Source organism: Schistocerca nitens, chromosome 2 (genome assembly GCF_023898315.1).
Source record: "Schistocerca nitens isolate TAMUIC-IGC-003100 chromosome 2, iqSchNite1.1, whole genome shotgun sequence".
Lineage (NCBI taxonomy): Eukaryota > Metazoa > Arthropoda > Insecta > Orthoptera > Acrididae > Schistocerca > Schistocerca nitens.
In genome coordinates, this window is record NC_064615.1 from 344,704,596 (window position 1) to 344,731,537 (window position 26,942).

At 39.0% G+C, this 26,942-nt stretch overlaps 1 protein-coding gene across 2 annotated transcripts in view; it reads left to right on the forward strand.

The window, feature by feature from the left end:
• Positions 1 to 26,942, forward strand: part of LOC126236155 (coatomer subunit delta) — a 131,200-nt gene that overhangs the window by 47,252 nt on the left and 57,006 nt on the right. For both annotated transcript variants that reach the window (XM_049945241.1, XM_049945242.1), the window contains one exon: positions 4,861 to 5,028. In XM_049945241.1, the coding sequence (XP_049801198.1) occupies positions 4,861 to 5,028 (168 nt within the window). The remainder of the gene's footprint in view (positions 1 to 4,860; positions 5,029 to 26,942) is intronic.

Sequence of the window (26,942 nt, forward strand, 5' to 3'; positions counted from 1 at the left end):
TGTAATTCTGTCAGAGACAGCAAAGGACCTTGAAGAAGAGCAGCTGAACGGAATGGACAGTGTCTTGAAAGGAGGACATAAGATGAACATCGACAAAAGCAAAACGAGAATAATGGAATGTAGTCGAATTAAATCGGGTGATGCTGTGGGAATTAGATTAGGAAATGAGACACTTAAAGTAGCAAACGAGTTTTGCTATTTGGCGAGCAAAATAACTGATGATGGTCGAAGTAGAGAGGATATGAAATGTAGACTGGCCGTGGCAAGGAAAGCATTTCTGAAGAAGAGAAATTTATTAACATTGAGTATAGATTAAAGTGTCAGGAAGTTGTTTCTGAAAGTATTTGTATGGAGTGTAGCCATGTATGGAAGTGAAACATGGACGATAAATAGTTTAGACAAGAAGAGAATAGAAGCTTTCGAAATGTGGTGCTACAGAAGAATGCTGAAGATTAGATGGATAGATCACATAACTAATGAGGAGGTATTGATTAGAATTGGAGAGAAGGGAAATTAGTGGCACAACTTGAATAGAAGAAGAGATCGTTTGATAGGGCATATTCTGAGGCATCAAGGGATCACCAATTTAGTATTGGAGGGCAGCATGGAGAGTAAAAATCGTAGAGGGAGATCAAGAGATGAATACACTAAACAGATTCAGAAGGATGTAGGTTGCAGTATGTACTGGAAGATGAAGAAGCTTGCACAGGATAGAGTAGCATGGAAAGCTGCATCAAACCAGTCTCAGGGCTGAAGACCACAACAACAACAACAACAACAACAACAACATGTTTATCATTTTGAAATCCAGCAGCTCTTTAAATGATCATCTTCCCCAAGATGATCCTGAAAATATTAAAAGTCCTAATTTGATTCTCTTATACAACCTTGCTTGTGTTGAAACCATACACTCCACCTTCTGAATGTTTCAAGTGTGTTAAAATTGAAATTGCTGCACCAGGAATTTCCATGATTGTTATAAAACTGAAATTGAAAATCATAAGAGTCTTAACAACCTGTGTGGCAGAATCTCCATCTACAGAGCCATTGAAAAACTACTGAAAAGCTATGTTCCTATGTACTTCCAGGCTGCTCTCTTCCAATTTAACATATTTCGCACTGTCAATTTCACTAAAAGGTACAGTTATGAACGTTAATTCATAAAATTACCGACATGTATAAACTGTTGGTTTCATGCAACTTTTTAACATTCTAAAAACAATTAAGATCCTTAAACGCCAGAAAGGCATTTAGCCCAGACGGTATCCCCGTAAGATTTAATGTTGACTATGCTACAAATATAGCATCATTCTTATCCGTCATCTATCAGAGATCATTGGAACGGCAGAAAGTTCCACGGGACTGGAAGAAGGCCCAGGTCATAGCAATCTATAAAAAGGATAGAAAATCGGATGCACATAATTACCGGCCAATTTCACTGACATCAATTTTTTGTAGAATCATGGAACATATTTTGTGTTCAGACATAATGACCTTTCTAGACTCAGAAGCTCATCTGCAGAAACCAGCATGGTTTTAGGAAACAGTGGTCATGCGAGACACAGCTGGCCCTCTTTGTGCATGATATACAACAGGCTCTAGATACCGGCTCCCAGGTTGATGCCATATTTCTCGACTTTCGAAAGGCATTCGACTCAGTTCTGCACTGTCGCTTGCTACAAAAAGTGCGCGCTTACCGTCTATCCAATGACATATGCGGTTGGATAGAAAGTTTTCTGATAGACAGGAAGCAGTATGTCGTCCTGAACGGGGTAACTTCAACAGAAACAAGAGTAACTTCAGGTGTGCTCCAGGGCAGCGTAATAGGTCATCTGCTTTTTATGATTTACATAAACGATCTGGTTGATGGTATTGACAGCGGCCTTAGACTGTTTGCCAATGATGCTGTAGTCTACAGGAAAGTAGTATCACACGAAAGTTGTGAACAAATCACTGAAGATTTGCAGAAAATAAATGTGTGGTGTAATGACTGGCAGTTATCTCTTAATATTAGTAAGTGTAACCTACTGCGTATAACAAGGCAAAAATCCCCATTAATGTATGAGTACAAAATAAATGATCAGTCTTTGGAAGCGGTAACATCAGACAAGTATCTGGGTGTGACTATTCGAAATGATCTCAAATGGAATGATCATATTACACAAGTAACGGGTAAGGCGAACTCTAGATTGCGATTTATTGGTAGAATCCTGAAGTGATGCAGTCCTTCAATGAAGGAAATAGCTTACAATACGTTAGTTCATCCAGTCTTAGAGTATTGTCGTCTGTATGGGACCCTTACCTGTTGGGTCTGATTCAAGAGATTCAGAAAGTCCAAAGAAGAGCAGCAAGATTCGTGACTGGTACATTTAGCGATTGCGAGAGCGTTACAAATCTCATAGAAAGCTTGAAGTGGGACACACTTGCAGATAGACTACGCGCTAAACAGAAGGGGTTGCTCACTAAATTCTGAAATCCAATCTTTGCCAAGGATGTAAAGCATATATTATTACCACCAACTTTCAAATTGTGTAATTATCATCATTCAAAGATAAGGGAAATAGGAGCTCGTACTGAGGCATTCAGACAGTCGTTTTTCCTCGCGCGATCTGTGAGTGGAACAGGGGGGGGGGAAATATGACTTTGGTGCGAATTGTGCCCTCCTCCACACACCACTTGGTGGCTAGCGGAGTATATATGTAGATGTAGATGTAGAAAAACAAATGTTTATCCTAGGTTTGATTCAGAATTTGGAACTGATTTTACATTGTTTATCATTCGGTGTTTATGAATGTATACTGTACTTTGCACAAATTATGCGAAAACGTAATTACTAAGTTCCTTAATAGTAATTAGTATACAAACAAAATCTAGAAAATGTGTGTGCTTATATGATGTATTTATATGTATTACTTAGTTCTGTCATATGGTGTTGTGTTCATGCAATTCAGTTATTTAAACATAAATCAATTAATTACATCGTTCTGCTGATTTCCACACTTTCAGTGCAGCATTTGACCAATATTGTGCTTGTAGCTGTACCAAACAATAGCATTCTTTAGTGGCTGTAATATAAAACCTACAGTGCTATTTTCTCATGTTGCATTTACGAATAGAACTAACATTCAAATTATTGTATTTTTTAATCAGCAGAGTTTATATTTTCTGTAATTTTTCTAATAACTAATGCAGCAATGGAGCTGTTTCTTCATGACCCTTAAAATGATGCTATTTGGCTTTTTTTTACCTATATGGATTGGTATCCTCGTTTGTTTTCAATTTCGTACTGATTCTTGCAGATGTAATTAGTTTACAGTCAGCCATAGCTCACAGTGGAAAATGAATATGCTTTGTGATATCAGATAATTGAGTCTTTGCTTGTTCTGTATGGACCATGCTGCTAAATGTAACTTGCTGTTCCTAGCTCATTGCACATTAGTTGCTTCTCACACAGCTCTGTCAGGCTGACTGCTATTGTAAATGCAGTGTGCAGAGATCAATAAATAACCCAGCTAGTGAAACTTTTGAAAATTACTTCCATTGAAATGCATCCTTTTTTGTGCCAGATATTGGTGCTGTATTCACTTCGAGAATATGATACAAAAATTTCGGACAGAATTTTTGGATGTATTTGTACGCTACCTCATCAAAGGATTTCATCCAAAGGCTAGCAAAGTGTTTATTCTTTTGTGTGCGCCTTTCAATGACTCAACGCTGCTGCTATTTGATGAGTACTCTTCTTTACTCCTAAGTTATTTGTACTCACCTTGTGTTTGAGGTAAGTGGTAAATGGGCTGGCTTCTCAGATGAAATGTTGTCAGCGTCAATTCCAATACATGCACAACAATTGTGACAGAAGCTGGGTTACGTTATAAACTATAATCTAGGTAAATACACAATAAGTAAAGTAATAAAGCAGTTTAGTGTTACCATACAGGGAATGTTGCTGTGGTAGAAGCTACTATAATCTTGCCACAAAATGAACTGCAGAGAAACGGATAGAGAAAACTTATCGCGCATAAAATGGAAACAACAGCGTAGCAGAACACCCGGAAGCATACCATTAGTCAGTCAAACCAAGGAACCCCAGAGGTTACAACGTAATATCAACGTATACATCTCTAAGAACAGCTGTGTATGAAGCATACAGTAATGTGCACAGTCAGATCTGGGCAACAAATTTGTGCCAGAAAATCATTGGAAGTTCAAGACCTGTAAAATCAATGAACAGATCACTTAGATTTTTTTATTTCTAAAAATCTGTGGAGGCTATAATAACCCAATTGATACGCCCACATTATAAGTTTGATCATAGGTCTGGGAGAGTGTCATATTGTAAGTGATGTGCATCACATTGTAAATTTTGGCAAGGGTTTAATTTGCAGAAAGTAACTGAAAAGTACTCAATAAGTTTATAAAAGAAATAGATGCAATGAGAAGTTACAAATACCAAACACTCATCTAAATTTTAATATGTTGAACATCTCTCCTCTTATATTTTTGCTTCAGCGGTGATCCCAGGTTTCCATAAAACGTGGAACCAGGTCCCATTTCTTCATATTTTCCTTATACCCACTGCCTTCAGAGCAGCTTTAGATTTCACTGCTTCTACAGCAATAGCGTACAAAAATAAAACCTGCATCTGACGTGTGTTATTATAGTATAAAAGTCTAGGATGTTTAGCAGATGTTTTGTTTGCAATTTAGTGTTCATTGACTGCAGTTTTGTTTGTCATCCTACATTTCTAAAGTTTTTGTAACCTATTGTTAGTCTGTGTTTCACATATGGGGCTATTTATATGGTATCTAATAGTGACGTGTCTCGGGTTTTATTTATCACTTTTGACTCTACTTTCAACAGAAAGCCAACAGTTCCAGCAAAGGCAATGAAATTGGGCAGTAAATCAAGGGATGTGGAATCATTTGTGGATCAGCTAAAATCAGAGGGAGAGAAGGTTGTCTCGCCAACTATCAACAAGTCTGTTGCCAACACAAAACTACCACATGCCTCCACTGAGCCAACAGAAGAGTGAGTATCTTACAGCTATATTATAAACATATCCAAGAGTTAACTGACACTGGCTACCTAATGTTTTAAACTTAATGCAACTGTGATTGCCAAAATGAAATATGAAGGAAGATGATTTCTCAGCTGAGATCGCATTTGTAAAACTTTTATTTATGATGACTGGTTTCGGTAAGCAGCAATACCACCCACTGATCTGTGAATAGTATGCATCAGATGTAAAATTTATTAAATTATGAAAATTAGCATCTATCTATATCCGAATCCCGCTCCAGCTACTGCCGGGTCTGGGTGCTGACGAGTCCTCTCCATTTGGCTCGGTCCTCCCACCACTTTTCTTCCTCCACTTGCTGCCAAGTCACACCTCTCCTTTCAACAGACATTCTCACTCCCATTTTCCACCGTGTTCTTGGGCGCCCTCTAGGTCTTTTCCCATCCATCTTTAGTTCTTCCATAATTTTGGGGAGTCTCTGCCCATGCATCCTCTTAACATGCCCATACCATCTTAATCTCTTTCTTTCAATTTCTTCTCTCATACTTTTTTGTTTGAGGTCCTTTCTAATCTCTACATTCCTTACTCTGTCCATTCTTGTTTTTCGCTTAACTGCTCTGAGAAATTTCATTTCCCCTGCTTGCAGTCTGCTCCATTTTCTTTCTGTCATTGTCCATGTTTCTCCACCATAGGTGACAATAGCGAAGTAATAATTCTTATAAATATGGAGTTTTGCTTTCCTGAAACTTCCTTATACCACATCAGATGTTTTATTGTTTGGTAGAAATTGCCTCCCTTCTGTAACCTCCTATTAATTTCGTTAGTTATTCTTCCATCCCTAGATATTTCACTCCCTAAATAAGTGAAACTTTCTACCACTTTGAAAGGTTCTCCATTCAAGGTGATATTTCCGTTGATCCTTTTCTCTCTTCCAAATACCATTACTTAACTCTTATCTTTATTTGTTTTTAATCCATACCTTTTCATTATTTCCTTCCACGCATCAAGTTGTAACTGTACATCTACCTCTTTATCACCCCATATTACCATATCATCTGCAAAAATCATCTTTTTGTCTTTTTCTTTTACTATATCTTTAACTGCCCTATTCATTCCCTCCATCACAACATTAAAAAGCACAGGAGATAGAATACTTCCTTGCTTAAGTCCTTGTCTTATTTCGAAGTATTCAGAGTTTCCCAATGGTGTTCTAATTCTACAATTGTGGCCTCTGTACATTGTCTTTATAACATTAATGTATCCAACTTCTATATCTATCTTCTTCAGTTTGTCCCAGAGTCTTTCCCTGTCAACTGAGTCATATGCCTTTTCTATGTCTATAAAAACCATTATCACCCTTTTGTTATACTCCCAACTTTTTTCCATCAGTTGACAGATAGAAAATATCAGGTCGATCGTGCTCCTTCCTTTCCTAAACCCATGCTGTTCTTCACTCAGCTCCTTTTCTATCTTTTCGCGTATTCTATTTAGTAAAATTCTTTCAAAAATCTTGGCTGTATGACTCATGAGGGTTATTCCTCTGTAGTTTTTACAAAGTCTTTTATTGCCTTTCTTGAAGATGGGAACAATGTCTCCTGTTCTCCAGTCATCAGGTATTTTACTATTTCTCCACACGCTTGATAGTATTCTATACAGCCACTGCATTCCCGCTGGACCTGCTGCTCTTATCATGTCCACTGATACTTCATCAGGTCCTGGGGCTTTCCCCCCATTCATCTTCTTCACAGCTTTTTCCATTTCTTCCCGTGTAATTTGTCCTAATTCTGCTTCCCAACTTCTCTCAATTTCTTCATTATTTGTTGCTTCCTCATGTACCTGCTCCTCAGTGTTTAACAGCTTCTTAAAATGTTCTTTCCAGAGATCTTTTATATTCCCTGGATCTTCAATAATGGTACCGTCCTCTGTTTCCATCTTTACTGGTACTTCAGAAGCCTTCCTTTTATTTTTCATCATTTTATAGAACATTTTCTTATTGCTCTTCACATCTTCAAGTTTTTTTGTAAACTCTTCCCATGCCTTTTTCTTTGCTGTTTCCACTATTTCTTTGCACTTCTTCTTTTCCTCTATATATATTTTATGGTCTTCGTGATTTTTAGTTTTCCACCATTTTCTCCATGCTCCATGTTTTCTTCTAACAGCTTGGATTGTGGTATCATCCCACCAACTTGTCTGTCTTATTTTTTCCTTTCCAGATGTTCTGCCACATACTTTTTGTGCTGCTTCGACTAAAGTGTCTTTGAATAAACTCCATTCTTTTTCTGCATCGCAGAAAACTTCTTTTGGAAATTTTTGTGTTATTAATTCTCTGTACTTCTCAGCACATTCACTCTCCTTCAATTTCCAATCCCATATCCTCATCACTTTCTTCTATTTTCTATTTTTCACACACTGATTCATTTTTCCATTGTCCCACCAGTAATCTATGGTCTCCATCTGCACTCACACTTGGAATTACCTTCACATTTGTTACTTTCTCTCCCCATTCCCTATCTACTAGAATATAATCAATTACACTCTTTGTTCTTCCATCCCAACTGTATCTGGTGATAACATGACTTTCTCTCTTCATAAACCAGCTGTTTGCTATTTTCATTCCATTCCTCTGGCACAAATCCAGGAGTCTTTCCCCTTCTTCATGTCTGCCTCCATATCCAAAACATTCCAATACTTGCTCAAATCCCTTTCTGTCTTTGCCTACCTGTGCATTAAAATCTCCCATCACTATATTAGCACTCTCTATATGGTTTTCTAACACATTTTCAAAGTCCATCTTCTCTTCTTCGCTACATCCCACTTGAGGTGCATAAATCTGGATTACTTTTAGTGTTTCTTTTTGGAATCTCAGGTTTAAGATTATGATCCTGTCTGATATATATCTCACATTTTCAATACAGCTTTGTACATTCTTATTCACCATTACTGCCACACCATTTCTTCCATACCTGTTATTCCCACTCCAGTACAGTTTTCCTCCTCCTCTCAAATTCTTCTCACCTTTTCCCTTCCACTTTGTTTCGCTTAATCCCAATATATCCAACTTCTTCTCTGTTAGTACATCTGTCATTTCCTCCATTTTTCCATTGAGGGTTAATATATTAAGGGTGCCAATATTTAGGTTGTTTTTTAGTCCAGTTGGTTTCATCTTCTTGTACTGATGAATAGCATCAGGTCTCCCATCATTTGCACCAGTACTTGAAGAAGCAGTGGGGTCAAATCCTGAGTGGTTCGTTCTGAGGCTGGTCTGTGTTTTGAAAGCAATATATGAAGACTTTCCTACTGGCTTGCTAGGCCTAACGCAAGGAAGGATTTTCTGTTGGGGTTGTCTCCCTTAGCCTTTGGAGTTTCTCCTCCACCACAAGGCAGTGGTTCCCTTCTCATTTAATCCCCAGAAAGGAGGGTTGCCTCATCTGCCAGCTACGCCGTTCCGAAGTCTTCCTTCTCTGCCGTCGCTGCCATTAAGGTCTTCACCCGTAACCCTGGGCATGGGTTCCGTGTTATACTTCACAGGATTGGGTCCCTGCCTGAACTCAGCCATCCTAGCACTCCGGCCTACTGAAGTGTAGGATGTCCACCCCCGCGACATGGACGCGCCAGGCAGGAATTACCCCAGTGGAGGAATAGGGAAGGGCACCCTACCTCCCTGGAGCCAGGTTAATGATTGTGTATGGTGCCACAATCAAAGGGCGAAAACTAGCATACGTGTTATTAATATAATGCATAGATTGAATTATTATTATTGCACATATGCCAGGCAAGGTTAATACATGTGACCAATTTGAGCTATAAATTTGTTCTATATCTTAATTAGATGGACAGTTGACATAAGATGTATTGGCATATGAAAGTTAAAACCAGCATATACAGTATGCTCAAAGTTAAAACCAGTATTTCACCAAGCGCATCCATCCTGTAGTACACATCACAGAGTACATTACTGATGCAAAAGTGCCACTGAACGGACACACAGCAAAAGTTACTAGAGAACATGTTGACATTTAGTGCCGCTACAGGTCACTTGTGTATTCAGTTCATCATCAGTTGAAAATCTAAATATGTAATTTTAATAAAAATGTGATAGCTGGTATATGTTGAGTTGTAGACTGGCACAACAAAAACTATCAGAACTTCAGGCTTTATGTTGTGTCTTTCTGAGACTCAGCATCTCTGCTATATGGTGACAAGCAACTATCCTTTTTATAATATTGTTACTTTCCGTCTTCGATTTTCCATTGTTTGATAACTGGTATACAATCATAAAATTATTTCGTTAGCAGATAGGAGCTAAAATATTTTCTAAAAATAGAATGAAGTATGTAACCATGTGGAAGTAAAACAGTAAGCCATAGAAGACAACTTGTTAAGACTACAACCTAAGTTTTAATCCAAAATTTTGTCTTTGCAACATGTCTGATAGAAGAAAAATAATCACATAGTAACATTTATTGACTATATGCTTGCACAGTAGAAACCTAACTGATGAAGTTTGCACAGCATAGAACCCCATATGTACTGGTAGCTTATTATACAGGCGATAAAGAGGCATTCCTGCATAAAGCAGTTTTAAGGTCAATGTCCACAGCACAAACCTGCAGAGGCACACACATCACAGGAGATCATTGACACAATATCACCTGCTCAGTATACCACGATACATAGCCCAAGGTCTACATATGATTTTGGACTCTCAACAACCATTATAAAGGGAAAACATTAAAATCTCAAAACCACAATGGTAATATGACAACGATGACAAAGAAAATTCTTTAAGACACTAAAAGATTTAGATAAGATAGGGATGAAATTGTAAGTTTGAGGTGTAATTAAGCAGTGTTTTGCCCATGGGTATAAACAAAGACAAATCTACAATGCAGCTACATAGAGGTCATAGAAAAATAAATAGCCCATACATGATCCTGCTGAAGACAGGTGTAACAAGATGACATTTAGCTCTGAGGTAGTGTGAAATGTCATGTATACAAGAAGAAAATTACAAAATTTAGCCTTTCTATCCTCTTCAACAGATAATTTATATAAAGAGCTCTTCTAAAATTGTAAGTAACATTATAAGTAAGTCTCAGATTATGCGGGTGAAAATGTAGGCAAGAGGTTTCCATAAAACGATTCACTTCCGTCAGACTAAGGTAGTTAAGGTAGAAGATGTTTTTAAAAATATGCTTACCAAAACACAATTTGAGGATGCGTTAAATTTTTTCCAAAGTAAATTCAAAATATTGTCAGATCACGTTAAGAGTAGACACAGTAAAATCTTGAAACAGTTGGTGTCATATGCCTATAGAACTAATGCATTTACCCCAGATGATGTACCCATTTTTGCCAATCAAATTAAAAATCTTTGTATTATTCATTTTCACTGGTGCAGAAGAAAAATTACTAGAAAAGAGCTTGCACTATAGTATATTAAATAAATGTAAAGAGCAAGATGTGGAAGAAATAATAACTAATACCACAATTGTGTTGCATTCCTCTGTTATGAACTAAAGAAAGATCGTAACAGTGGCGGTTAATTCAGCTGATGATATAAGTAATGAGCTTAATGTATTATCACAAACTTTTAATGAAAGAATTATCTCGAATTCTATTAACAAAGAATTGCATGATAATCAAGCTATTGCGATCAGGGCAAACAAAAGCACTACTGTCATGGTAATACACGATCAAGATTACATTTTAAAAACAGAAAAATTCTTTACTGCAAATAATGTTGCTAGCATTGCTAAAAATTCAACCAATAAATTCAATTATAAAAAGAAAATAGATGACTGCAACTTAATTCTGGATGGTAAGGGAAAACATGGTTTGAAGGTGATGAACTTTGCTCTTCCTGCCTTATGCTCCCATGTCGAGGTACTTAAATGTGAAAGAGCATTAGACTGACTGTTGATGAGAGATTTGTGCCTAACTACAAACTGAAGAAATTTGTATGTCAGAAATTAAAAGAAATTTATGTTTTTGAAAATTCACTCAGTATAAAAACCAATGTGGAACTTGCATTATTTTTACAAAACATTGACATTCCTAATGACGCCACATAGGTATCATTCGACATTAAGAATGTGTATAACAGCATTCCTCTTAAGGAATGCCTAGAAATTATTAACAAAAATTTATTAACACACCAAAAATTGAGCCAGGCTGAAGTTAAGGAAGTGATTGAACTATTGGAACTTTCATTGTCCTATAATTAGTTTTCATTCGATGACAAAATTTATCATCAGAGTGAAGGTCTGGTCATGGACAATTGCTTAGCAGGCACGATGGTTGACATTTTTGTTAATTTAGAAAATAAATTTTTAATAACAATTCAAGTTGTGAAGATAAAACTGTATGTGTATGAGGCACACAGATGATGTGATTGCCCTCATTAAAGGCGACAAAGAGAAAGTGCTAGATTACCCTATTAAAAGAGTAAATGGCAAGTGTAAGTTCAGCATTTTCCGTGAACCAACATGTACAGATTCCATTATAAAGGCAGATTCCTGTCACCCACTGCAATATAAACATGCATTTTTTAACTCCATAAATCATAGGTCGTATCGCTAGAACAAGATTTTATGGTCACCAAATTACGTACCTTGAAGCAGATTGCTGTATACAACAGATATAATGGCCAACTAGTCAAGACTTATTTATAAAAAAAAATTGAAAAATAAACTGAACAACAATAGTAGTAAGATTCCCCAAAATAAGATAAAAGTTAACCCTTTGACTGCTGGAGGCACGCCACCTGCTTGGCGCGCTGAGGTGCTCCGGCCTGCGGCATAATCTGGCTACCTGCGCTGCGTGCCTGTCCCTCAGAGCCGCCGCCAGGACCGGATCAGCCCGCGCTACCCAACCCGCCCTGTGCCGAATATTTGTTGGCTGAATACGATGCGCACAGAGTCAGTGTGAATTTTTGGCGATTTTGAGCTGTAATATCTTGGGCAATAGTTTTTGTAAAGAAATAAAATTTGGCCATCTTGTACAACTTTATGCATTCTCTTAAGAATCATAATGAAAAGAATTTTACGAGTCATATTGAGCCAGAAAATTATAGGTAAATTGGCCAAAAAAATAGGCGCCTGAAAAAATTTCAAAGTTTGGTTTCTTGCATCTCCTGAGCTAATGCTATGACAAACGTGAAACTTGGCATGTAGTAACCTAACAACACAAGGTCCTTAAATATAAAGTTTCATTTCCCTAGCTCTTTTCAGTACTGAATGAATTAAGCGCAAAATTGAAGATTTTGTAAAAATGTAAAAAATGCGGTATTTTCGTTCCAATTTTTCTAAAAACAACTATGCTCTGTAAAACATACCAAGCTGCACAACTGGGCATGAAAATCAGGACTGAAAACAATGTAAACTTCGGGTTAGCATATCTAGTAGTGTGAACACGTGATGAAAAAGAAATTTAGAGTGCAATAGATTGACTGCACAACGATAAGGAATAAAATTTTTGATTCTCCTACTATTTTCCAATAATCTACAAATTAGTTGAAAAGCTGTTGATTTTTATGAAAAGATGAAAGAGGGTATATTCAATACTTCTTTTTCAAATACCGTTTTATATTAATGCTTCAAAGCCAGTCTCATTCAAACAACAAATTTTAAGCCCCCCACCCTCCCCAGTACAATGAGTTTAATTTTCAATATTGGCTAACAACAGAGGCAAAGTAGCAAGAAAAATCATACTGAGAAAAGAGTTTTAACTTTGCCATTTTGTTTCTTGTTGATCAAAGGCGTTTAAATCTGGTATGGAAAACATGCTTTGTACAAGTAGACCTAATGTGATCTACATTTGTACTACTAAGGATAAAAGAATATAACTTTTACGTGTTAATAATTTAAATGTATTGTACGCAGATTAAATATATGGGTTTCGTTATACTGGCGCAATGTACTTGGCGTAATCACATTTGCCACAGTACAGATATTGTGCCATCTCAATCACAAAGTCCATTCATTTGCCAGTGAACTGCTACATATGAAGAAGTCAGGCTTCGTTTGAATAGTTTTACACCTGTTACATGTATTTCCCATCCTTCTTTTCAATCTGGGCTTTGGACCAGCACTGGCGAAGTTAAAAATAAGATTTTTTTTTACATTTTTCCTTTTTTTTAGTAATTCATTCAGAAGCGTCAATAAATTTTCTCAGATATAGTTCCCAATGATTAATAATGCTTCTTTTTATGATAAGTCTCAAAGCAGGGTGCAACATATAATGGAACGTTGCAAGTTTTGCATTGGTATGTAGTTTCCCGGTGCACTTTCTGTTTCGTGCATACCACACATCTGTGCAATAGTGTACTTTTCTGCGAATGTTCACTCACAATAACAGCTGGAAAATGTCTCCCTGTGAATCGCAGAGGATTCTCGTCATCATAGCACCTTCCCCTACCAGCTTTTCTCCGTTCTGTAACATGTTTTTCTACAATCTCCCTTACGAGAGAAAGGTGAAACTCTGCGAGTGCCATTTTTCGCGCTGTTACTGACTGGTGGAGAGCATGAGCATTTAGAATGCACACATCCAGAATGTGAAAAAAATATTTTATACCATTTCACAGTCTTAAGCACTGATCCCACTGAGCTCAGTATCATGTCACAATGGTCAACTGCACCCATACTTGGATTGTAATCTACAATACATTGCGGTTTCTTTATTTTTTTGTCAGTATTTTTGTCAGTTTTCTCTGTTTCAACCATTTGTGTTGGGTGACTTGTGGTCAATATGTACACCTCTCTCCTATCACACCACTTTATAGTAAGGACCTTGTCAGTGGACCTAAACTCAGTTTCGCCTTGTTTTAATTTCTTCTGCAGTTTTGGTATGTTGTGCCTATTCTTTTACGAACAGTACCACATGTGGCTGTTCCACGGTTGTGAAGCCAGAGGAACAGGTTCGGGCTGAAGTACCAATTATTGACATAGAATATGACTGTTCCAGATATGGTCCCATAAGAGTTGCCACTACGTTGCCACTTTTTCCCAAATTGTGGAACCCAATTTCTGTTGTTGCGCCTGTATATACAATAAAATCTAAAATATACCCACTCTGGCAGTCACACAGTACAAATGTCTTTATTCCGAATCTACTTTTCTTGGTTGGAATAAATTACTTAAAAGATAATCGTCCTTTGAACAGCAAGAGACTTTCATCTATACAATGCTTGTGATGTGGGCGAAATCAATTACGAAACATCTTTCGCACTTTGTCAACAATCGTCCTAATTTTAAATAGACTGTCACCTCCAGTACTTGCAGAGTTATCACTGAAGTGTAACATTCTCAGAAGTAGACAAAAACGGTGTCAGTACATAATTTCGCTAAAAACTGGTGTGTTCAAAAGTGTATCTCAGGACCAATACTCACTTAATTTTAAATTTTTAACTTGTGCCATTAGAAGGCAAAGAGCAACAAAACAATTCATTTCCTCAAGTACAGTGTCTTTCCACTTTGACAGTCGAGAATTCAAAGATTCTGTAGTGTTTTCTCTGGTGTAAATGTAAAAACGATATGTTTTGTCTGCAATAAATTGCAACAGTTCTTGAGACATAAATATCACAAAGAATGAAGGAATGCTTGGGTCAGTATGTAACTGACATTTGTGTCCAGAACTTGAGTTATCAAAGTAATGGTTTAACTGCTGGAAATCGGTTTCTTTCCAGTCAAATGTGTCACTTAACCGCGCTCTTTTCCGAACCGTTTCACTTCGGATTCAGAGGAACTGCTGACTGTAATTCTTGCTCTCCCCTCTGATGTAAAGGGCTGAGGACTACAGCTCCAAGATTCTGTTGAAGACTCATCACTGTTAGAAACGTCAGATAATTCACACTCACTGTCGCTCTTAGTGAACATATCCAGGATTGCTTTATCTGTGCAACCATGGTGAAGTAACATTTATCATGTAGAAAACAAGAAAACTGACAAAAATACAGGAATCGAAGTCGAATTCGGCAAAGAGGGAACACAGCAACAAACATATATGCACTCTTTAACTATACAGTCAGACCACTGAACAGATACTAGAAGAGCAGGGCAGAAAGACAGCTCTGCGTGTCTACACGTCTGTAGTGCTCGTGTAGCTGTGACTCAGCGCACCTAAACTCGTCCCTAGCATTGGGAAGGCCGGTGGCATGGGACACACAAACTCGTCCTTAGTGCTGTAGGGAAGACCCAAGGATGTGCGTATGGCCTATAAACGAAAATATTTCTGACAAATTTGAATGGCAGTTCTATAAATTTTATATTTCAGTAGCTTTTCAAGCCAACAACACTGAATAATCATAAATTATGACATAAGATTGGAGAAAATAATGACAGATGTAAAAAATCTGGTATGTATAAGCCGGAATGTGGACTATGTAAAGGATTCTGTATAGGTCAAACATGATGATCTTCTTTTGTCAGATACAGAGAACATATTGGAAAACATAAAGACACAGCATTCGGTTATCGTCTGCAAGGCTGTAAGAAGCACAACATTACCAGCATCAACCACAGTGTGAAGATTCTTCGCAACACACCTAAAGACAAGAAGTTTGATATTCTTGAAAGTTTACAAATAAATAGTTATCAGAACCAAAACAGCAATAATGTCCTTAACAACCAGATAGATTTTATAGATAACAACTTCTTTAAAATGTCTCACAATATACTGTAGTTGCAATTTTTTGGCTTTAGCTCCTTTTATTATGCTTTACAGATAATATTGCTAAAAGTATTAAGTAAATGCTGTTGTATACATATCATTTCTCTAGTTTCAAGTGTCATCACAAGCAGACCATGAGCAATGGTTTGGGTTAAATATTTGACATTTAACATCACCTCAGATCTGATCATCATCTTGTCTCACCCGTCTTATGCTGGAATATGCATGGGCTATTTATTTTGCCATGACCTCATACCCTCATCATAGCTTTGTCCTTGCTTATACCCAAGGAGAACATATTGCTTAATTTCACATCAGACTTATGATTATATCCCTGTTTTATCAAAATCTTTTAGGTCTTAGTGATTTTTTTTTTTTTGTCACTGCTGTCATATTATCTTTGTGGTTTTGAGATTTTAATGTTTTCCCTTTGTAATGGTTGTTGAGAGTCCAAAATCATATGTAGCCCTCGTGCTACGTATCGTGGTAAATTGAGCAGGTGTTGTTGCGTCAGTGACCTCCTGCGATGTGTTTGCCTCTGCAGGTGTGTGCTGTGGACATTGATTTTAAAACTGCTTAGTGCAGGATTGCCTCTTTATGACCTATATAATAAGCTACCAGTATATATGGGGCTCTATACTGGGCAATCCCATCATCAACTAGTTTTCCACTGTGCAAGCATGTTGTTAGTGAATCAACATCTACATGCATATTCTGCAAATCACATTCAAGTTCCTGGCAGAGGGTTCATCAACTGTGTGTTTATTTTTCTAGTATCTGATATGTTCCAAAAACAGAATTTTGGAGTATGACTTAAATAAGGTTGTAATCTCAACAAGAAGTTTTCTTCTTCGGCTTACTGTTTTACTTCCACATAGTTACATACTTCCTCCTGTTTTTAGAAAATATTTTAGATTCTACCTGCTACCAAAATAGTTTTATAATTGTATACCAGTAATCACATTTTTATTAAAATTACGTATTCATAACTGCAATCGGCGACTGAATGATTACAAAAGTGACCTCTGGCAGCACTAAATGTCAAGACGTTGTGTAGGAACTTTCGCTGTGTGTCAGTTCAGCAGAGCTCTTCCATCAGTGATGTACTCTGTGATCTGTAATATAGGGTTGATACACTTGGTGAAACATTTTTAACTTCGAACAAGTGAAATATTTTGTAAATACTGGGTTTGACCTTGACATGCCAATGCATCTGATATCAACTACCTATTTTGGCTTCACTAAATATGTCAATGGCTTCAGCTTCAGTTTCATTCAGACTGCCAACAATATTGACAGATTTCTTCTTGTAATTTATGAGTCGAGTGTTTCTTTGGTAGTGTACAAAAGACAGAAAAAGAAGAGAGATCTATGGGATAACAGATATGGGGAAAGATTCACGTACATCTAGTGTCTTTTCATGATAACTCTAGCTTTCTTTATTGAATGAGTTGTCTCTTGGTATTTTATTCCAACATTATTGCTTGTTTGGTTGTACCCCACATTTATTATTTCTTACCTCTTGCTTTTCTATTATGTTTAATTTTATATTCATCTTCCTGCCCTACCTGTTTCATCCCAGAATCCTGTGGAATAATGTTTTGTACTCTAATGTCAGTTGGATTAGATTTGATTTGATGTTACAAATTGTCTTTGATGCATGAATTCCAATGACTGAAGTCTGCATTGGACATTTGTCAGTAAAGACCATGAGTGTTTTAGTTCTGTGTGGGTGCAGTTATGGAAATTCTGGTAGAGAAGACAAAACAAACAAAAATTAGGAAAGACAGCCTCTCACATGTAGCTGACTGATGGTGGGATAGAGACAAATAAATGGAATAGTGTTCAAGTACATGCCCAGGCGCATTAAAAAGTTTGGGTTACTGTGTAATTATGTGTGGAAGAGTATCTACATACATTAGAAATGAGTGGTTGCTTGAAAGCTAGTAGAGAGGGGGGGAGAGAGAGGTGTGTGTGTGTGTGTGTGTGTGTGTGTGTGTGTGTGTGTGTGTGTGTGTGCTAAACATCAGTAATTTTCTGGTGAGTGGTTGACTTCCCCTATTTCATTAATAGTTGTATGGAATGATCATTTCAAGGCAATAAACAGTCGAACTCCTTAGAGCAGATGCAGAGTTTTTCAATGCAATCTTATTTAAATCGCCGCCACTTGGGCGGCGAGTGTGCCATGGAGGAATCCTCGAGTCTCTTCGCAGAAACAAACTGACCAACAATTAGGGCATACATTAAATCAAACTGCGCTTTCATTCAGCATTACAATTTAAGATTTTTCATTGTGTTATAAAAACAATAGATTGCTATTCACTGTAAAAATTACACATTATGTTGCAGACAGGCATGGTGAAAACACCGTTACATATTAACCTTCAGCCAAAGACTTCTTCAGAAAACAGAACCTCACACACATTCACTCAAGCAAGCAGACCTCATACACACGACTGCTGCCTCTGGCCACTCCAGACTGTAACAGAAACATGTTGAATGAGAGCGACAATCCAGAGCAGGGTGAGGAAGGGGCAGGGATAGCAGTGTACAGGTGGGGGAAGAGGAATAAGTGACACCTGGCGGTGCAAGCAGGGAGTAGAGGTGGCAGGAGAGGGCTGACACACTGCATCGGCAGCCTGGCCACCTGGGGATGGCAGATCTGCAGTGACAGAAGCTGCTCCCTTGTATAGTATGTTAAAGGTCTCACAAAGGCTTTCAGAGCCAGACACTAACCTTAGACCTAGTCTGTCATGGCATACACCCCCACCCCCGCCCCCTCTGCCCCAGAACTAGCTACATAGGAGCGCCTTCTTTGTCACCCACTACCACCTTGATTGGAACAGCGAATCACATCCTTCATCAACACTTTGATTGTTTTGTCATTTTGCCCTGAAATAAGAGACATCCAATCCAAGATCCATTCCACCCCTCCAAAAGTGTTGTTCCATTATTCACCTAATGTCCACAACAACCTAGATGGTCCCTGTGCCACTACCAGCCCCAATCACATGCCATAGGGATCATATCCCTGTGGAAGACCAGGCCACAAGACCTGCCCAACTCAACCACCCAGCACTTTTTATTTCAGTCCTATCATGGGCTTATCCTACCTCATCAGAGGCTGGGGCACATGTGGAAGCAGCCATGTTATATACCAACTCTGCTGCAATCATTGTTCGTCTTTTTTATATTGGTATGATTACCAACCAGCTGCCCACAAGAATGAAGGACCATTGCCAAACTGTGGCCAAGAGCAAAGTAAACCACCCTGTGCAACAAGAAACAGCTATACATAGCATACTTAATTTCAGTGGCTGCTTCACAACACAGACCATCTGGATCCTCCCCTCCCTTCTGAACTGTACAGGTGGGAATTGTCCTTACAACACATTCTCCGCTCCCGGAATCAATCTATGCTAACCTGCCATACTCGTACCCTGTACTCGACACTTTCTGCCCCCTCTGTCCTGTCATCTCATCGCATTTAATTCGCCTACACACTCTTATTGTGCACTGCTCTTTGCTGGTGCATCCACCCCATCTCTGCTCCTCTCCTTTCTGCTCCCTGTTTCCCTGCCCCTCTCCCTTCCCCACAACTCCTGACACTGTACGTGTCAGCCCTCTCCTGCCACCTCTAGCCCCTGCAAGCTTTGCCAGGTACTGCCGATGCCTCTTCCCCCACTTGTACCCTTCTGTCCCTTCCCCCACTTGTACCCTTCTGTCCCTTCCCCCAGACCTGCTCCAGATTCTTGCTTCCATTCAATCCATTTCTGTTGCATTCTGGATGTAGTGGTCAGAGTTAGCGGTCATGTGTGTGTGTGTGTGTGTGTGTGTGTGTGTGTGTGTGTGTGTGTGTGTGTTTGTGCGCGTGCGCGCACACGTGCACTTCTCTTTCCTGAAGAAGGCTTTGGGCAAAAGCTAATATGTAACAGTCTTTTCATCATGCCTGCCTGCAATCAGCATGTCATGTTTATGGTAAGTAGCAATCTGTCCTTTTCATAGTAATATTGATACAACCTGGGCTTTCCATTGGTTGACTTTCCATTTTGTGATATTTGTTGAAACTCTTCAGGATGGACTGTTTCCATTGTATTTAACTCAAACTGCTTAGAAATTAATCTGTGTAATCAACAAAATCATTGTGATAAAAATCATTGTCACTTGTGTTTGTACTTAAACATTCTCCTAAAAGCCCTGCAATCCCTTCCTCAGAACGGACTATGCATGAAGAATTAGGCATTTCGTGCCTACTAGAATGGAGAGCAGCTACGAAGGTGGGTTCATTGCACGTTCTGCACACACACACAGAGAGGGAAGATATGTTGCGACGCTGCCAATTTCCTCCTGTCAGTTCACACTCAGAGACAACTGACAGCATGCTAGCATAAACAGCGTTCCACAGTGAACTTTAAAGAACTGCAGTCATAATAACAAGAACGCACGCACGCACGCGCGCGCGCGCGCGCGCGCCCACACACACACACACACACACACACACACACACACACACACACACAGAATTGATTAATGTTGAACTCAATCACAACATTCCCAGTCGTATAGAATATTGGGGTAATTAATTTTTCTACATGAAGTTCTATATGGTTGAAGACAACAGACTCTGAAAGTAAAACAGGTGTAAAGAAAAACATAAAAAACCAGGAAAACCACTGCATTTGGTAACAAGGTATATATGCAAAACTTTATGCTGTTTTCAGATTTGTAAAAACTTTCTTAAAAACTCTAATTTATATATATGCAAGCAATAACAAATACTTTTCCTATTGTATAACAGAAAGCAAATGAAAGCCCAACGATGATGCTGAAACCTCAACAAAACATCTCCGGATGGTAGCACAAAAAGAAACAATTGTCAATTGTGTTTTGCTCAAGGTGGATCCCTTCCAAAATACCAGTTTATTTGTAAAGCAAATACAGACAGAAGAGCTTCAATCTCAAGCCGATACACACACTATCACACTATTTTGTCAGTAATCATGATGTAGCTTCAGTCTTTCTTTAAATACTGTCAATGTTTAATGTTCCGTCTTTTGAATGACAACGGTTTGTTTCATTAATCAAACGAATTTTTCCATTGCTTACGTTAGGCATCCTCAGTGATTGAATACATTTAAAGTATTTTCAAATTTTAATAATATGTGACCATAAGGATATCAGCAACAGATCGTTTAATGTGTTACTAAAAGCTAATTTTCTTTCATTGTGGAACCTGCTACGGTGTTATAGTATGTGTACTTTGTTGAACGAAATATGCTTTATGATGAAAACAGCATTGTTACGGGGTCAAAGATGAAACTTGAGCTACTAGTAATTTTTTATGCTGCTGCAGGCAGTCACACAAATAAAGTCTAAGTAGCAGCATTTCACAGCAAGAAATCCACACCATCGTCTTTGCTGTCTGACATAGATGAATCAGACTCGGCAAGATTTATGATGAATGGTTTAATAACCGTGTCCCTGCTTATTTCCCTGTTGTAATCTTCATCTTGAAGTTTTTCTGCGTGTCTTACGCAAGCCACCGTTGCAGATGTTGAGATGCTGTCAATTGCCTCACGTGTAAGTCTCTCAACATCTGCAATTTTGAATGTATTGTTCTTCTGCGCAATATATGCTTTCACCTGAGCCCATACCAGCTCGACTGGGTTGTAATGGCAATGGTATGGGGGTAATCTAATGATACGGTGTCCATACTGCTTTGCAGTTTCATCTATTTCATAAACTCTGTATGCAGGCTTGTGTTGATTGACAAGAACCAGCAATTCTGCGTATTTGGAACTTTGTTCACTTGCACTGAGTGGATGCTCGCATTCTCCTTGACTATAACTGAAGGCACAGGAATATTCAGCAATAATTGTTGTGTAAACCACCTTTTGAAGACATCATTTCAGAGTGGTAATCTTCAGAATTCTTAGCTTTTAACGCCTTAAAAATCAGCTTACCCTGGTGAATAAAGCCAGTATCTGCTGATCCGACATGCAGCACTATAATTCTGTTACTCTTACCAACAGCAGCTTTTAATCCACCGTACCCATCACTCATTTTCCAGCACATAGCTCTTACGTGGTTCTGATTAACAAAAGTTTCTTCTAAGCAATAAATTCGAGATGTGCCAGCTCCTCTGATCTCCTGCATTGTTCTCAAAAACACAGTCCTTGCTGCTACAATATCGCTTTGTTCCATTAAAAATTTCCTACTATCGTTTGTTTTCTGATACCTGAACCCCACGTCTTTCAGTATCCTCAACATGGTCCATTCACTTCTGTTAAAATTTTCAGCTTCTTTCATATGTGAAACTAGTTTTTCTGTTGTTGGATACTCGCCTTCAGCATACATGCTGAACACTATGCGTGGCAAAACATTTTTCATGAAATTGTCTAGCTCACCCACTTCTTTTTTGCGGTTGTGTTGCTTCACTGGTGATTTGAAAACAGCTGAGACGCAGGCTTGGATAGATATCTTAGCTTCGCTGGATGTTCTCTGAACAGTCGTCAAACCAACACCACAGGCTTCAGCTGTCTGCTCATGGCATTTGGCAACGGCATGATCCGTGCCTTGTGCCAATGTGGATTCAGCGGAAGATTCTCTCTCTAAAGTATTTGCACACATGGAACACTATTCCTCGTGCCTGTTTGTGTAGCACTTGGCGTGATTGCTTACCATCACTCATAATGAATGCTATGAAGGCAGTCAGCACGGAACATTATGACTGAAATACACAGTTAGAACTCCTGAACACAGCACAACCCGCACAGAATGAAGACAAGAATGTCACTGGCGTGCGATTGGCTGTGAGTCACATAGTACACTTCCACATGCTTCTGCATATCTGACTCTGACCCCCTTCATAGCTGCTCTCTACTCTAACTTTAATATTATAATTAGAACCTTTCTCCCAACACGACTGCTACAGTTCGACAAAGAGCTAACATAGGCTTTCCTAGATGGCATTATTATGCAGCATGCCAGTCAGATTCAAGAATGGGGAATGTGTGAGCTACATAAAATCATGTTGATTGAGGCTCAACACCGGACTGGAAAACAAAACTTGCTGTGTTGAGAGCCACTCACTGTGGGAGAGGAAAAGGATAAGTCATCACTATGTGCAAAATTTTGCTTTACAAATAAGTTAATGGCCACTCAGCAACTACAGGAAGTCTTCATTGTTACCACACTGAATAAAGCTGAGCAACTTGGAAGTGAAAGAACTTCCAAGGTGGTAGGATGAGGGGAGGGGGAAACACAAATGATTGATTTTAGACATTCGCCTACAGCTTTCCTATTCAAGTAAATGACTTGAGCAGCTCTGCTTGAGGACTGGCTCTACTGTTACACATTTTCACCATGCTGGAGCTGTATTGGGTGTCAATGGGTTGAAAGGGGGAGGGAGGTTGCATGGAGCGTGTATTGCCTGCTTAGATTCCCCTAAAAGCCCTACAAACTCTTCCTAAGAAAGTACTGTGTGTGAAGGACAAGGCATTTTGCTTGTATTTACTTGAGTGTAAAGAGATGATCACAGAAGTGGGATCTTGGGATAAGGATGGTAGTCTGTGAATGTCATGGAGTTTGGCGAGAACATTGAGAGGTTGACTGAAGGTGACTGGTTGGATGTAGTTGGGATCAGGGGGAGTGTATCAGGGCAAAATTATCTCGTTTCTTATCTCAGTTTATTTGTGGATGAGGTAAGGGGTGCCAATTGAAGAATGGGAAAGTCATTCAGAGGTTATTGGTATAGATGTTCAGAGATTTGGTGTTCAACCACATGCATTTACAAGGCAAGCTTAGTTTGTAGGGAAGGAGATGTTTGACATAGAAGGGGTGGCAGCTATCAGAATGTTTGTTTGTTAGTTGGATGTTAACTGAAGTTTGGATGTGATCTTCAGTGAGACAATTAGTGTCCAGGAAAGTGACTTGGGGTTTGATGAAGAACAGATAAATTTTTAGAAATAGAACTGTTGAAGAAAGTGTTTTAGTTCTTCTTCATCATGATTCAAGTCCAGGCAAATATCATCAATGCATATTTGCTTAGCTAGGGCCTCTGGGAACTGAATGAAGGTTCATGCATGCAGCCAGTGAAAAGGTTGGTGCTGGACAGGCTATCATGCTTCCTATAGATGTCTTCCTGTTTTGTTTTTGTATCTGGCCCTAAGTAGCTATGGCTAAGGATGAAATAGACTATGGTGACTGTGAAAAATATTTTTGGGACCCTTCTTATGGTGTTTCATAATAGTAGTGTTTGAGGGCAGAGGTGCTGTATGTAACTGAGATTTTGCTCATTTTTCTTACGTCCTCAAGAAGGAACCTGTCATTGCAAAAGCTAGGAATACTACCAATTTTAATGTTTGTGTCAGCTTTAATGTGAGTTGTTCCTTCCGAAAGTAACCACGGTGCAGTCCATCTCTCTCTTTATGATTTTAAAAGTCAACTTAATCCTATTTCTGCGTTCGAAAACTACAAACTTCTCTGTATTGAATAGCTTGCTTTCACTTAATTTCTCTGTTTTGTATTGACTTTATATTGTCGACATATGTATATGGTGCATTTGGAATGCATGTGTGATATAGTTTATTGCAATTTGTTTGTTATCAATTACTTGGTATCTGTGTGATATTTATTTTGGATATGTGACAGTATTAGGCATCTGGTTTTGTATTTTTCAGCTTTAACTCATTGAAGGATGTCATTTTTTCAAGGTTTGTACTTTGTTTTCAGTTTCATCTGATATAAGTACTTCTTTCTTTGTATTCCATTTCCCTCTGATATTGGTAGAATTTGCTGTCATTTCAGGTTGTATAACTTTTTATGTTTGTTTTTAGTAGAGCTACAATTTAGCACTTTGGTTTTAGCTGACATTTTTGCATTTAAAGTGTAGACTATTTCTTTTAAAGTATTGCATTTTAAGAACTAAGATGTTAAAGAGCAGTAGCCATTCAGGAATGGTACATAGTTTTGTAAAATGATAGTAAGTCTCAGTCTGCACAAATCATGTAGATGCCTGCCACTGCCTGACTCTTTCATTCTTAAGGCTTTGAGTTTCTTTTCTCAAGCCTATTGTTACAAATTTGCATTGGTTGACTTGGGTTTCCACTGGACAAAAATTGTAGGTGGTGTTCCTTCCCACTTTTGTAGCAAATGAATGAAAATGTCAAGTATCTAAAATACATTGCCAGGATTTTAATGGGATCACAGAACGATGTAGAATAAAGAAAATGGTAGGGGTAGCACCTGTCTTAATGTTGACAATGACAGCAATGTATCATAAGACAATGAAGGTTTCAGTAAGCCATCCTAATTTGTGACTGATGAAATGCCGTGATTCTGTGCATTGTGTTGCTGTAGTTACTTTGGTGGTTTAGGCAAATAACTAGATGTTTAAGCTTGGAGAGTAGATTCTTGTATTCTTGGCTGGTTAGAGATGATGGCTGTCGTATAAGAGGCACAGTTTAGTCTTGTTTAAATGTTACCCAAATGAGAATGCCTCCACCATCTACCTGGTCAGTTCTGTGTTGTCAAGCGTAATATGGTGCCACAGGTGTAGTGCACATATGGTGTACTTATATCTTGCTGTTGGCATGTACCAACATGTACTACAGCTCCTCAGCTCAGGCATCCTGATTCAGTTTTTATAGTGTGTCCAGTGATAATATTTCTGTACTTGTACAAATTGGTGGTTCTGGGTGATACGGCTGGTTACCAGTTATCCTCTGCCCTACCTTCACATAGGACACTATCGTTTAATGCATTGCTTCCTACTATGACGAGAAGACACCCCCCCCTTCCCCTTAGTCTGTGGTGCCTGTGACGAATGACTGACTCAGTGTAAGCCAGATTCTGTGAAGAGGGCATTTTATATTCGAACCAAAGGGCAGAAGCTAATGTAAATGGGGACCAGCCCTCTGTTTTAACTAATTGTGAGATGATTGTTAAAATCTTTTATAATTTTATGCATTGTCCCGACTCCAGCCTGAGGTTGGAGGTTTTAGTATGCTGCAGATTGGCAGCCGCGTATGTCTGCCATAATTTTTTAATCTCTCTCTCTCTCTCTCTCTCTCTTTTTTTATGTGTCAGCTCTTAGAACGTTATCTGACAATAGAGACAGACCCATTAGAACGTTATCTGACAATAGAGACAGACCCATTGTTTACTTTTTATTTCCATACAAGTTTCTTTTTAACTTCAGGCCATTTTAGTCACATTTGTCTCATCATATTTTAATACGGAAGCTAAAGACCTTGATGTCTTACGCCCAAACGATCCTGGCGTCATCATAGTCAGTTGAGCGATTCCCTTTGATCTAATCCCACAAACACTTTTTGGTGCCTCACACAACAAACTGGATTAAGTCTAGAAACAATGTTTGATAATGGGTATGCTAGCTAAGAATAACAGCCTGATAACATATGTGCACAGGTAAATGTGTTGTGGGGTTAGAGCTGGCTGGGCTCACCCTCCAAAAGCTGTCGGCCGGCCGGTAGAGTGTGTGGACAAGAGGCTGTGCGCACATCCATGAGTGGCAGCCTTGGCAGTTGTTGAACTTTTAGCTGCGTCTGCCGACATATGTGGTGTGCCTTACAACTGCGTGCCTGGATCTCGTGTGTGGATGTGGATCTATGGGGGGCACTACACCCCTTCTCCCTTGGGGGGGGGGGGGGGCATTGCTGATCCCCAGGGCGAGTTGTGAATGGCCATGATGTGAATATGGCATCCATGTCCATGGAGGCCCCAAAGTTGAGAGGAGCATGCAACCCTCAGTTGCCAGAGACCTGGGGTTATGAGCGAAAGTGGCTGGCACAAGGAGAGCCCCAATGCCCCTGTTGCAGCACAAGAAAACAGAACCGGCGATTGGCAATCCAAGTTAGTATCCATGGTGACACCCGCCAGCAGTGTGGAATGTGTAGGTGACACCAGCACAGTCTGAGACTGCTCCTGTGATATTGAACTAACAAGGGGTATGCACTCCGGCTGAGGCACCACTGTACTGGAAGCTGCAGAGGTGTAAGCTCTTTGTATGGAGGTGCTGCTGTCAGTGGAAGAGCAGTTAGGCGGCACCCAGCTACTGGGGTACATGTGAATGCGGTGTTATGGCTATGACTGGGGAGGGACGCTACTCATCCAGATACGGAATTGATTTCAGTGGCATCAGACCTCCTGGTTCCCTGTTCATTGAGTGTAGATGCAGTGACTGTGCTGGTGCTGGTGCTGGACAACTGCCGGTGTCCAGCTGGGGCTCCAACCA